This window comes from Vicia villosa, unplaced genomic scaffold (assembly GCF_029867415.1).
Source record: "Vicia villosa cultivar HV-30 ecotype Madison, WI unplaced genomic scaffold, Vvil1.0 ctg.000579F_1_1, whole genome shotgun sequence".
NCBI lineage: Eukaryota > Viridiplantae > Streptophyta > Magnoliopsida > Fabales > Fabaceae > Vicia > Vicia villosa.
Genome location: NW_026705264.1, coordinates 769,248 through 780,901, shown reverse-complemented (window position 1 = coordinate 780,901; position 11,654 = coordinate 769,248). Strand labels below are relative to the sequence as shown.

General features: G+C 34.0%; 1 protein-coding gene across 1 annotated transcript; it reads right to left on the bottom strand.

Moving 5' to 3' along the window:
- Nucleotides 1-6,619: 6,619 nt before the first annotated feature.
- Nucleotides 6,620-7,774, bottom strand: LOC131629559 (F-box/kelch-repeat protein At3g23880-like). Its single transcript, XM_058900341.1, has one exon. The coding sequence runs from the start codon at nt 7,772-7,774 to the stop codon at nt 6,620-6,622; it is 1,155 nt and encodes a 384-aa protein (XP_058756324.1).
- Between the last annotated feature and the right edge of the window lie 3,880 nt (nt 7,775-11,654).

Here is an 11,654-nt window from a genome sequence, read left to right as displayed (position 1 = left end):
ACGGGTGATTTAATAGTTTTGAAGTATCTAAAATAACATTTACTTGTTTAGTTTTCATACTTTGAAGTTGAATATTCATTCAGAGGAGGTGTTAAAATATAGTTTTATTATTTTTCAATTTTATGATTATTAGGCCCAATATAGTTTTAGTTGGGTTGAATGTTTTTGTTAGGATTCTGACCTTATAAATACTTTAGTTTGTTTTCTTGCAATTTTCATTTTTCAGTGAAATAAAATTTTATTTTTTTTATTCCAATGGTTTTCACATGCCTGCTGCCAAGTGTCAAGATTATACTCCCTCAAAATCTCTTGTTATATTCCCTACGAGTTCATTTAAATCCCCTCCTTGAAAATTATCATTTTTTTTAATATATGCCTTCTAAATTCTCTCAAAATTTTACTCTAAGGTGTTATGTTAATCCAACCTGAGATGCATACACAATAATAACATTGAAAATTTCTTTTTCTACTATAAATTTTAAGGCTATGATATGATCTCCTACTACTTTCAAATCCACAATATCTTTCTTCCATTTCTTGACTACGATAATACTCACCCAATTTTTCGATCTAACTTTACCGGTGTATCAAAGCTTAATACCCGAATTTTCTAATTCTTTCCCCTTTTCACCCATTCATTGAGTTTCTTGTAGTTACATAAAATTGATCTTTCTCCTAACCATAACGTCCGTTATTTCTAGAGCTGTCAAAATGAGTCACCCGACCCACTTAGGGCCGGCCCTCATGGATCTGGGCTTTTTAAGGCTGTACCAAAAAAGCCATATTATAATACAGGCCACAAAATTACTATCCACGCCCGACCCTAGATGGACTTCGGGTTACTCGCCCTAAATGAGCTTTTCTTAATAAAAAGATTAAAATAAAAAATCATCAAATTACATATTAAATCATTTATCTTGCCACAGTTTATTTCTTTATCATTACATATTAAATCATCAAATTAACATGCTTTGTAATATTCTTTCATAAATTTCTACGAAAAAGTTAATTTATTCAGCCTATGATAAAATGACCGTTTTGGCCAATACATATAAATTTAAAAGGCATGTGTTAGTATTGTGTTTTCTGAGAAACTACACATTAATCTTTAAAGACAGGAATGAACAGATATACATGAAACTCAAATCGTTAAATATAATTTCTAGAAGATTAAACATTCAATATCTTCTTGAAACCATGTTGAAGTAGGAGCTCAACATGCTTTTTTTGTGCAGATGAATCAGGGACTAAAAAAACCACAAAACGAATCCAGTAAGCACTAATTCTTCTTGTAAGATAAACCATTGGACGAATCTACAACCAGTTGAGCCATTGCATTCATTGTTAATAATTCTGCTAAAAATTTACACAAAAACTGAATTCAAATGAGATTTCAACATCAAAATGCAAGCTAAAGCAAGTTACAAGTACACTCACCATTTCAGGGAAATGAGTAAGCTGTTCAACTTTAGTCAGCCACTCCAACACTTTTCAATGCAGAAGGTGTTCCTCCAGTTGACCTTATATTCAAATACAGGATAATCATTGTAATGCAAAGAGCACCAACATGTCAAAATAATAATGATATTCTAGCATGTGAAAAACATAGTTCAGATTTGAGCAAAACAAATAAATGAAAATATTGTGTCAAGCTTGATGATGTTCATTTATAATAGAATAAATCTGTAACCAGAAGCAAATAAGATTTAAGAATGGAGTGTTGGCCAATGTTTTCCAAGTGACATTAAGTTGCTAAAGTGGGAGATATATTTGACACTAGTTGAATAATATCAAAAATACATTTTATGTATGAAATTGGTCTGACAGAACAATAAAAGAATGTTCATAATTTGTTGGTAAAGTAAACATTGGAGGAAAACAAAAATCATTAGATTAATCTGAAATGCACACATATATATATTGAAGATGAAATTCCCAATTGATACACCACCAGAGAATAATGTGTGTTATCTATCTACTATATCTTTGAAAATGCATTATCTCTATCTATACTTCTATCTTTTCTCTATGAAATGCCCAATTAAATCAAAACCCATTTGAGACACCAACAACAAAAACAAGAAAACAAAGAACAAAGATAAATCCCTTAAACAAATGCCAAGATAATCAATCTTTTACTGTCAACAAAGTCTATTTCAGTATCCAAAACCAATAAACTGGTTCATCAACTGCAACAAAAACAAAGGACTAGTGAAATGGGTAACACTTCCTCAAATATTTTCCTAAATGTTCAGAGATTTTCAAAAACAAAACAGGAGGAGGCTCTTGCCCCATAGTTCATTAGGTAATTTCAAAATCCTACAAAACACACTTTCTGGTCATCATCCTTCATAACATGCTAAACCATCACCGGCCTTCATCTAGGGGAAAAAAGGTAACAACTAATAATTTTTTACACTAGTCCCACTGTGCGAGACAGTTTGTTTACTATGAAATGTGGCAAACAAGTGCTAGTCTTCTAAATAGGTTACTTGCATGATCAACTAGATTGATCCTGGGACACATGTGCTAAAAGTTTATTTAATTGTTGTGCTGTTTTTTATGTAAGCGGCAATAATTTCCATGTGGTTGAAATTCCTATGATAACTATGAGCTTAAATGTAAATATTAGGAATAAAAATAAAAGGTTTCTGACAGAAAATAAAGGCTACATATAAACTTAATGAAAAATACTTTGAATAAATGAAAACTGGTGTTTGAATACATACATAGCACTCTGTTACTCGTCTCTCGGTACGGTCTGATACTTTGAGTATTGTTGTAGTAATTTCAACATACAAAATCCTAATTTAAAAACTCATATTTATACTAGAATAAAAATAATTGTAACGAACGGTCTTTTCTCTAGGGAGTGACATATTCTTGCTTGCATGTGTTTCGCCAAACATCTAGCTTTCACGCGTCTTCCAAGAATGAATAAGGCTAAAAAATAGTTACTCAACCTTGTTCCAAACTTCTATGTTGAAAATAGCATAGTTCTTCTAAAATATATTAAGTCCCAACATCGTCTTGAAGAAATAAACACCTCTATAGCTGACTTTTTGTCGAAGTCCTCTTCACAACTTTTTTAGTCAAAACTTTGCTAATTCCACTTGATTCTTCTAAACATCTTTTCAACCTTTCTTGCTCTATCAAATTTATATTAGCATGTGAAATTTCCAGCTAACATCCTTTAATCCAAAACAGTATTATATAAAACAAATAAAATAGAGATTGTTGAAATATTAAAATAAGAAATTTCTAAAATATTAAAATGTTTTTCGACGCGTGATTTATTCCTCGATACGCGCAACCAACCTTCATACATCATTAGACTTCATAGCGAAGTTCATTCCCGCCTCTTAAGGTAATATTTTGTAAGTTGGACTTCATGAGGAAGATCATTGCAATCTTTTAGGGCAATATTTTGTAAGTTGAACTTCATGGCTAAGATTCTTGTCGCCTTTTAAGCCAATATTTTGTATGTTGGAATTCATGGGGAAGATCATTGTTGCCTCTTAAGGAAATATTTTGAATGCATAAACTCATGGTGAAGATTCTAGCTTCCTCGGGCAGGATCGAAACAAATAAATCTCACTCAGGATGCGCGACTGAAGTCTAGCCTAAGATACTTAGTCTTAAGTCTTGTTTGAGGGCTTCATAGAAGTCCTGCACGATAGGGTCAATGCCTTGCCTGAGGGAATTACTAGCTCATTATTAAGGATCCATATCACTTTGCCTAAGAGACTAAGATTTCGGGGCTATTCAACTCCTTGCCTGGGGGACTGGGAGCTTCCTTAGAACAGATTAAAACATATAAATCTCGACTGGTAGGCGTGAATAAAGACTAGCCTAAGAGACTTAGTCTAAACTCTTTTTTGAGGGGTTGATAGAAGTCCCGTCTAAGATGGTCAATGTCTCGCCTAAAGAACCTAGAGTCTTATTAGCCAGACTCTATATCATTTTGCCTGAGGGGTAAGATTCCCAAACTATTCAACTCCTATCCTGAGGGACTTAGAGCTTCCTCAGGCGAGATCGAAACATAAAAATTCCGCCCAAGAAGCGCGATTGAAGTCTATCCTCATAGACTTAGTCTTAGATCTTGTCTAAGGTCTTGATTAAAGCACATATCGAAAGGGTCAATGTCATGTTTGAGGGACTTAATATCTCATCAGTCACGTTCCACATGACTTTGCATGACGGACGTATAGACCTCATTAGTCAATCCATATAAATTCTTCTAAAGAACCCAAATCCTAATTTTCGAGTTCATCACATGTATCATTAGGGAACCTGGAGCCTTGGGATAATCCTTCATTTTGTAGACTAAAAACACTTCGTTCTTTATCAAATCCCTCCTACTTGAAAGACTGTGTAATGTAGTGTTATATTTGTAAAACACATGGTGAGGACGGGAGCTTCACAGCCCCGGGAAAAGCGACGACCATATGTCTTCCTCCAATGGGTATCACCTCGCCCCAAGTTCCTTCTTCTCGCCCAAATATAGAAAAACATGGAAAAAAAAGTTTCTTAATCAAAGAGAAGTTAGATTCAATAGATGGTCCATACCTCTCTAGGAAATAAGGATTCAACGGTTCACCACTAATTAAGTGGACAGTATCTTTCTTAAGGAAACACTAGGTCCAAATGTCTCTATAAATATTCTCCCCTATAAAGGAAGAGGAGTATCAGATCCTAACTTACGCATACCATAACTCGAGCGCTTATACCTTAGCCCCAAACTGAGATACAAAGCATTCCACTTCACGTGAGCAGGTACTCTAAAACTACCATAAAACCACCGTACAGGACTTCTCGCCATCGTGGGAAAATCCTAACCACCATAAGTTGTTATAAACCTATTAAGATCTCTAAATACTCCTCCTCTTACAGAGGTAACATGCACACATATACTTTTTAACTAATACAACTTTCAAACATAAACAATTTTTAATTTTAATAGGATTTATAAAAAAATACAGATTGTAGAGTGATCAACTTAAGTCAATCCTAGAATTAAGAATCTGGAAGCAGGTTTGGAAATTACAGGTGAATCCTAGAATTAAGAATTTTCTGTGGCGAGTTCTTAGAGATATCCTGCCCACGAAGAGTGATCTTTTGAAAAAAGGTTTGCCTAGTGATGGCCTCTGTCCTCTGTGCCAACAGGAGCTAGAAAATTCTATCCATCTTTTTCTCCGCTGTGATTTTGTTAGAAGAACTTTATTCTCTTGCCCCTTGGGAATTCGTATCCCTTTAACTGGTGGTGTTGAGGATCTGTTGAGCGACATTTTCTCCCGTAAGGACATGATGCTTGGTCAGATTTTTGCGATATGCTGGTGGAAAATATGGCAGCTACGAAACTGCGTGGTCTTTAAAGGAGTTAAACCACAGTCAAATGTAGTGGCTGCTGAATTACGTCGCACCATTGATGAAGAGACTGCAGACTGTTTAAGTGTGGATATGGATTGCGATAGGACTGCAACAGGTATGCGAAAGCAGGCAAGGTGGATTATTCAAACTGATGCAGGTTGTTATGATGATGGAACGATAGCGTATGGCTGCATTATCAAGGATCCAATTGCTAGCATTTTCTTAGAAGCCACCAAGAGAATTGAGAGCGTGACTTCTCCATCTGCGGCTGAGATCTTGGCTATCTGATGGTCTCTTCATCTCGCAAAAGATTTGGGCCTTCAAAACTTTGTTGTCCAGTCCGACGCTCTTGCAGTGGTTGATTGTATCAATGGAGTGACGACTAACTCTGATTTGGAGCCTATTGCAAATGACTGTAGAATTTTAATTTATGATTTCTGTAATGTTTCAATCATGTTTATTATTAGGTCTCTTAATGTTGATGCCCGTAGGATGGTTGGTATTGGCAAGACTATGGGGTCTAGGACTTGGACCGGGCATATACCAAGTATTGGTAGCTCCGCTTGTTTTTCTGCTGCTTCTGTTTTTAATGAAATATGTTTGCCATAAAAAAAAAAACTTATGTCATTCAACACCTTGTTTAGGTTGGCAATTAATTTGGCTTTACTGAAACAATTAAATATCAAAATTATAAGTGAAAAATTGATATCAAATTATAAGAAGTGAAAAATTGAAATCAACCCATAGTTATAACCACTTGATTTTAATTATGCCTCTCGGATCTGGATCCTCTAGTGTGAGGGTTGCCTCCTACTGCTGTTCTACCAGCCCTCCAAATTTATCCTTTTCCCTTCAAAACTAATTTGACTTATTTATTTGTTTATTATATTTTTGTGTCCATTAAAACGTCAACATGAGAGATGATTGAACACAAAGCACAAGAAGATTTATATTCTTTGCTTCTTGAAAATATCAATTTGCTCACATTTCTCCTTCAAGTAAATTTTACTAACCAAAGAAGCTGTGATGGTATTGAAAAATAGTATCAAGGATAAAATCCCTTGATGTGCATCATATAAAATTATCGTAGACAGTAAAATACATACATTTGAGGCATAACAGGATCATCCAGTATATTCAACATACCAACTGAAGAAATGTTTTAAAGCAAAAGAAATTTATACAACTTAGAATAAATAATAGTCATTTGATTTTCATTCAGAAATACAATCAAACTAAAGCAAGTAAATCATTGAAGGATGTTACTTTCATGCAAGCTTTCAACATAATGCTTGACATTGAACATACGTTCGCATATGCTATTTGTAATTGTAGCTTGCCTTACCACTCTATTATCTCTGCTATTATAGCAAATTAATTGGTTATGATTGCCTGAGAGTATCAGCGTATCTCCGTTCTCAAAGACATGCAATGGGAACAATTGGATAAGTTGAGAAGAACCACATTGAATTATTAGATCATGATAATTAAATTTAAGCAATTTCGTCCAAGACTTTTCCACTCCGAATTCCTTCATCTGCCATATATCAAAATTATACCATCTGGAATAGTGAGAAAAACAAAGACATCCCATCAAACGGCAAACAATTGGAGCAACAACCGGCACTTGATCAAAACCCTGGGGAAACTGAAACTGTGTGTAGGTCTCTGTTCGCAAATCAAGAGAGATAATCAAAAATTGTTGAACACTAAGATCTGCCCGACAATAGTCATTAGGCCGTTTGTTATCACGAAGGGCAAACCAATTAATACTATTATTCAAATAGACACCATAATTCGCATGACCGAAAATAGAGCAATATTCATGAGGAGGTGTAGGAGAACTTTGAATATTTCTCCAGATATTATCACCCAAAGCAAGAATTCGGACATCATTGGGACGGAAGGCCAACACCTTATATTTATTGGTTAAATTATCATAACCAAATGAGAAGTTAAAACTCTGGTAAGAATGGTGAAAAGAGACTGGTTTTTTAGAAACCCACCTGGTTGATGGGTTCCATAGATAGAATTCATTCTTGCATGGAGAATTAACCACGTGGAGAGAATTGACCAAACATGTCAATCCATTGCAGGAACCAATAACATGACAATACCTTTTCATCAATTTGTATTTAGAATCTTTTGGGAAGTGATTGATGGAGGGATTGTCGTCGAGCAAGGGATTGAGTAGGGCAATACTGGAAGTCGTCGGAAAGTCTTCCGGGAGAAGAATGATGTTTGGATTTCGTGAAGATTGGATGAGGTGCATATTGATGAAGAATGGATCGGAGATGAGGGAATTCCACGACTTGCTCACGCACTTGAACCGCAAAAGTGATTTCGGTTTGAGCAAAGAGAGTACTTCCGCGATGAGTTCATCAGGGAGGAATAGTGGCGACATGGAGTTAGGGTGAAAGGGAGTTCCGTCCGTGGAGTTCAAAGTTTGAACCCTTACGGCAGCAGCAATCCAATGAACTGACAATACAATTGTATATGCTATGGTTAATGGTACATCACAAACTAAAAAAAAAAAAATTAGAATTATGGACAGTAGTTTTACACCATCAATGTTATCGTTAAATATTTATTAAAATTTAATTTTTATTTTAATTATTTATAAAATAATATTTATGAATAATTGTGATGCTGTGTAAAGAATAATTTTACACTGACATTGCATAGTACTTCATTAACATTTTATAAGTAATTTTGATATAATTTGAATAATACAACTATGACTTTAGTCCTACTTGTCCCTGGACTAAAGTCATACCTATCTCCGATATACATGATGCATGAATGCTACAATTAATGCAAATCGAGATCCACAATCCTCCAACTTCAATCCTCGTCACTAGACATAATCCTACACGTCACTGGTTCTTTTGAACCTAAGCACAACATCATCAGATAATTGTCGATGTAAGGCCACGTCACTAGTTCTCCTGAACCTAAACATCTCAACACTAATTTTTTTTAAACTAAAGATACATTACATGAACTCTAACAATTAGAGTTAAATATTGATTCATCTCAAACATAAACATATCAATACTCATTAGGTTACAAGATTCAACCGTCATAACCATAAGTTCAGTGCCAAAGAGACAATTGACCCCAGGAGAGACTGCCAACGCAAGAGTATAGGGTCCTGCTAACATTTGGTTGGTGCGACTGTGAAAAGTTTCAATTCTTTTGTATGTCTTGCTCTTATGTCATTGCGGCGTGTTCATATACTCACCGAGATGCATTAAAACTGATATCTTTCCAGTTGTAGTAAAAAAGGATTATTGGTTTGCATATGAAGGGGGAGTAGTTTGGCACAACGACAGAATGTGAAGGAAGAAAAAAGGTAACTCCAACAACACCAGTATTAGAACCAAAATGGATACGGGTGACAAGCTATTAAGAAAATATAGTATATGCGTCTGTAATATCTCATTTTACTAGCTATTTTATTTGGTGTTTTATTAATTATTTGATTTATTTAATTATTATTTGGTATAATAATTATTTAATTGCTTAATTATGTGTGTATTTGTTCTAATTGGGTTAGTTTAGTTATTGGAGGAATATAACTAGTTGGGCCTAAATAGTGTTATTGGTAGGTTAAGCCCAAAATAACATAACACTAAGTTAGAATTTTAGTGTAGTAAGAATAGAATATCATTATGGAGAGATTCTTCAAGGTAAGGGTTTGACTTCCCATTGTTATTATTCTATGTGATTCTATGCAATGATTAAGATACATATTTAGAATTGGGTGTTCCAATTTATGGGGTTTTGGATAGTTAGATTTTAAAACCTAAAACTTGGATTTGATGATGAAATATGTGAAATCATGTGCTAAAGTTTAGTGCCCATAATGATCAATACATTAGGTTGTTGTTGTATGATGAAATATGGTGTTAATTTGGGGTATTTAGAACTTATAACATGTGAAAATCGAATTTGGGTTGAGGTGGAAGGTGGTGAAAACGCACAGACTTTTCTGTGTCTGGTGTAGTTCGCCATGCGAGCATCTCGCTTGCCCGGGCGAGTAGTTGTTTTTGTGCCTTTGCCGGGCGAGACCAGCGGGCGAGAAGGGGGTTTTTCGTGACCAAGTTTATGTCTTTGAGAGTCGGGCGAGCCACGTCCTTCGTTGGGCGAATGAGCCCTGTTTTAAAAAAATTCTAAGATTCATAACTTTTGAGTTGTAACTCCATTTTACGTGTCGTTCGAAGCTTTAGGAAGCTAATAAAATTATCTACATGATAGAAGTATAATAGTTAGCACTTGGTGAATTAATTATGATGTTGTTGTGTGAATAACATGTAATTATGTGTATATGCGTGTATGACTTGATGAGTTGTGGATAATATGATGTTGGTATGTTATATTGTATATGATTCATGATGTGTGCAATGAATATATGGTGTTTGAATGCTTTTTGTGGAGAATGATTATTTGATGCATGTGGTGCAACTTTTGGTGAATAATTCATATGAACTGAAATATTGTGGTATGCAAAGTATGATGAGTTCTTATATATGTATGTTATGCATTGCTTATTTTCACATATTTTTATGATGATGTGAATTCTCACCCTTCTGATGGAATGATATTCTATGCGACACCGCTGACTTAGCTTGGAGGTTTATATCTCTTGTAGTGTGTCTTGACTAGGTAGTCATATTGTGCTCTGGTCATCGTAACACTTAGGTTTCTGGGTTTATTATTTTCTTGAATTGATGTTATGAGATATTGTTTTACTCATATGTATTTCCTAATTGGATATGTTATATTTTGATGTGTGGCCTTGAGCCAAGATATTGTGATATGGTGGATGATGTATGGGAATCATCCAAGCTAATTATTCCGATTTGGTTTTGCATGTTCATTTTAATTTTAATTTTGTGTTACTTGTATGTGACCACTGGCAGAGAGAGACAGAGTAAAAAAAATTGTGGTGGCCACTAAAATAAAATATAACTAATAAAAAAATATTTAAATTAATACGTATATAAAATATGTAAGTTGTAATAAACACAAAGTTGAACATCAAATGACTTAAGAGTGTACTAATCAATTATGGACTCAAGATCAATAGTTGCAATGACAAGTATTATTGAATTAACATCATATACTTGAACTCAATCCAAAGAATTGTGATTGGTTACATTCAGGTTACACCTTAGCTGTATAATTAGTCAATAACAGAAGAAATTGTAATCGTTGTTTCATTAAGAATACTTTAGATGGTTTAGTATATTAAGGATGCACATCTAACCTTTATTTAATGTATCTTTTGTGTTGTGTTTGTAATAAAAAATTGTAACATATATATTAATTATATTTTTTCTATGAGATATGGTATATATTAATTAAGTTTTTTCCGAGATATGATGATTACTTTGGCTATGGAAAAACTCATCAGGAAGGTAACTGCGTTATACACTTCTTTCTGGTTTATTTAATTTTGTTGTTCACAACAAGCATAAGCTAAACAGAAAACTGGCCTTTTATGAGACTATATAAATCAACAATATAGAAAAAGAAGATAATCTAAATACAGAATGCAAAAACCATTAAACAATAATACTCAACCTAAAATCTCAATATTCGGTTCCTAAATTCATAAAACAATCCCCAAATTGAAATTAATAAACTGAAATTGAACACGAAATTAAGACCGACCCTGAATTAACAATACAAAATAGTTTGTAAAATGTACAAAGCAATCCAAAAATGAAAGAAAAAAACTAACACAACAACAAAGTTTAGATGGAAAGAAGAAGTTGCAATAACACCCATAGAGAGAAAGAAATTAATGGTATCAGAGAAAATATAAGAAAGAAATTTATTATCTAATGGCAAATTGGTCATTCAAAAAGTTAAAGTGGACATTTAAGTAATTTCACATATATGAATAAAACAATTTAAAAAGTTGGAGTGGTCGTGGCTCCCCTATGTCACAACGTGGCTCCGCCACTGTATGTGACCATAGCATGTTAGAGTGTTGTTTTTTATAAATGTGTGTAATGCCCTCATGTGATGCATATTGATTTACTCTAATTTATGCAAATATATGTCTTATTTGAGTAGTATAGATTTTGGAGTGTTACACCGTCAAGTCGGACACACGCAAACACATTGTCCCAATTGTGCAACCAGCTCCACCACATAATTTTTGTATGCACATTTGTAATTTATTTTTAGAAATTAACTTTTTTATTCTTTAAGTTTTCTAAACTTTTCTATTCTTTAAGCATATTCGCTACAACAAACCGAACACAAACATG

Coding starts and splice junctions, on each gene's coding strand:
- LOC131629559 (XM_058900341.1), bottom strand. CDS start 7,774: ATGTCGCCACTATTCCTCCCTGATGAACTCATCGCGGAAGTACTCTCT.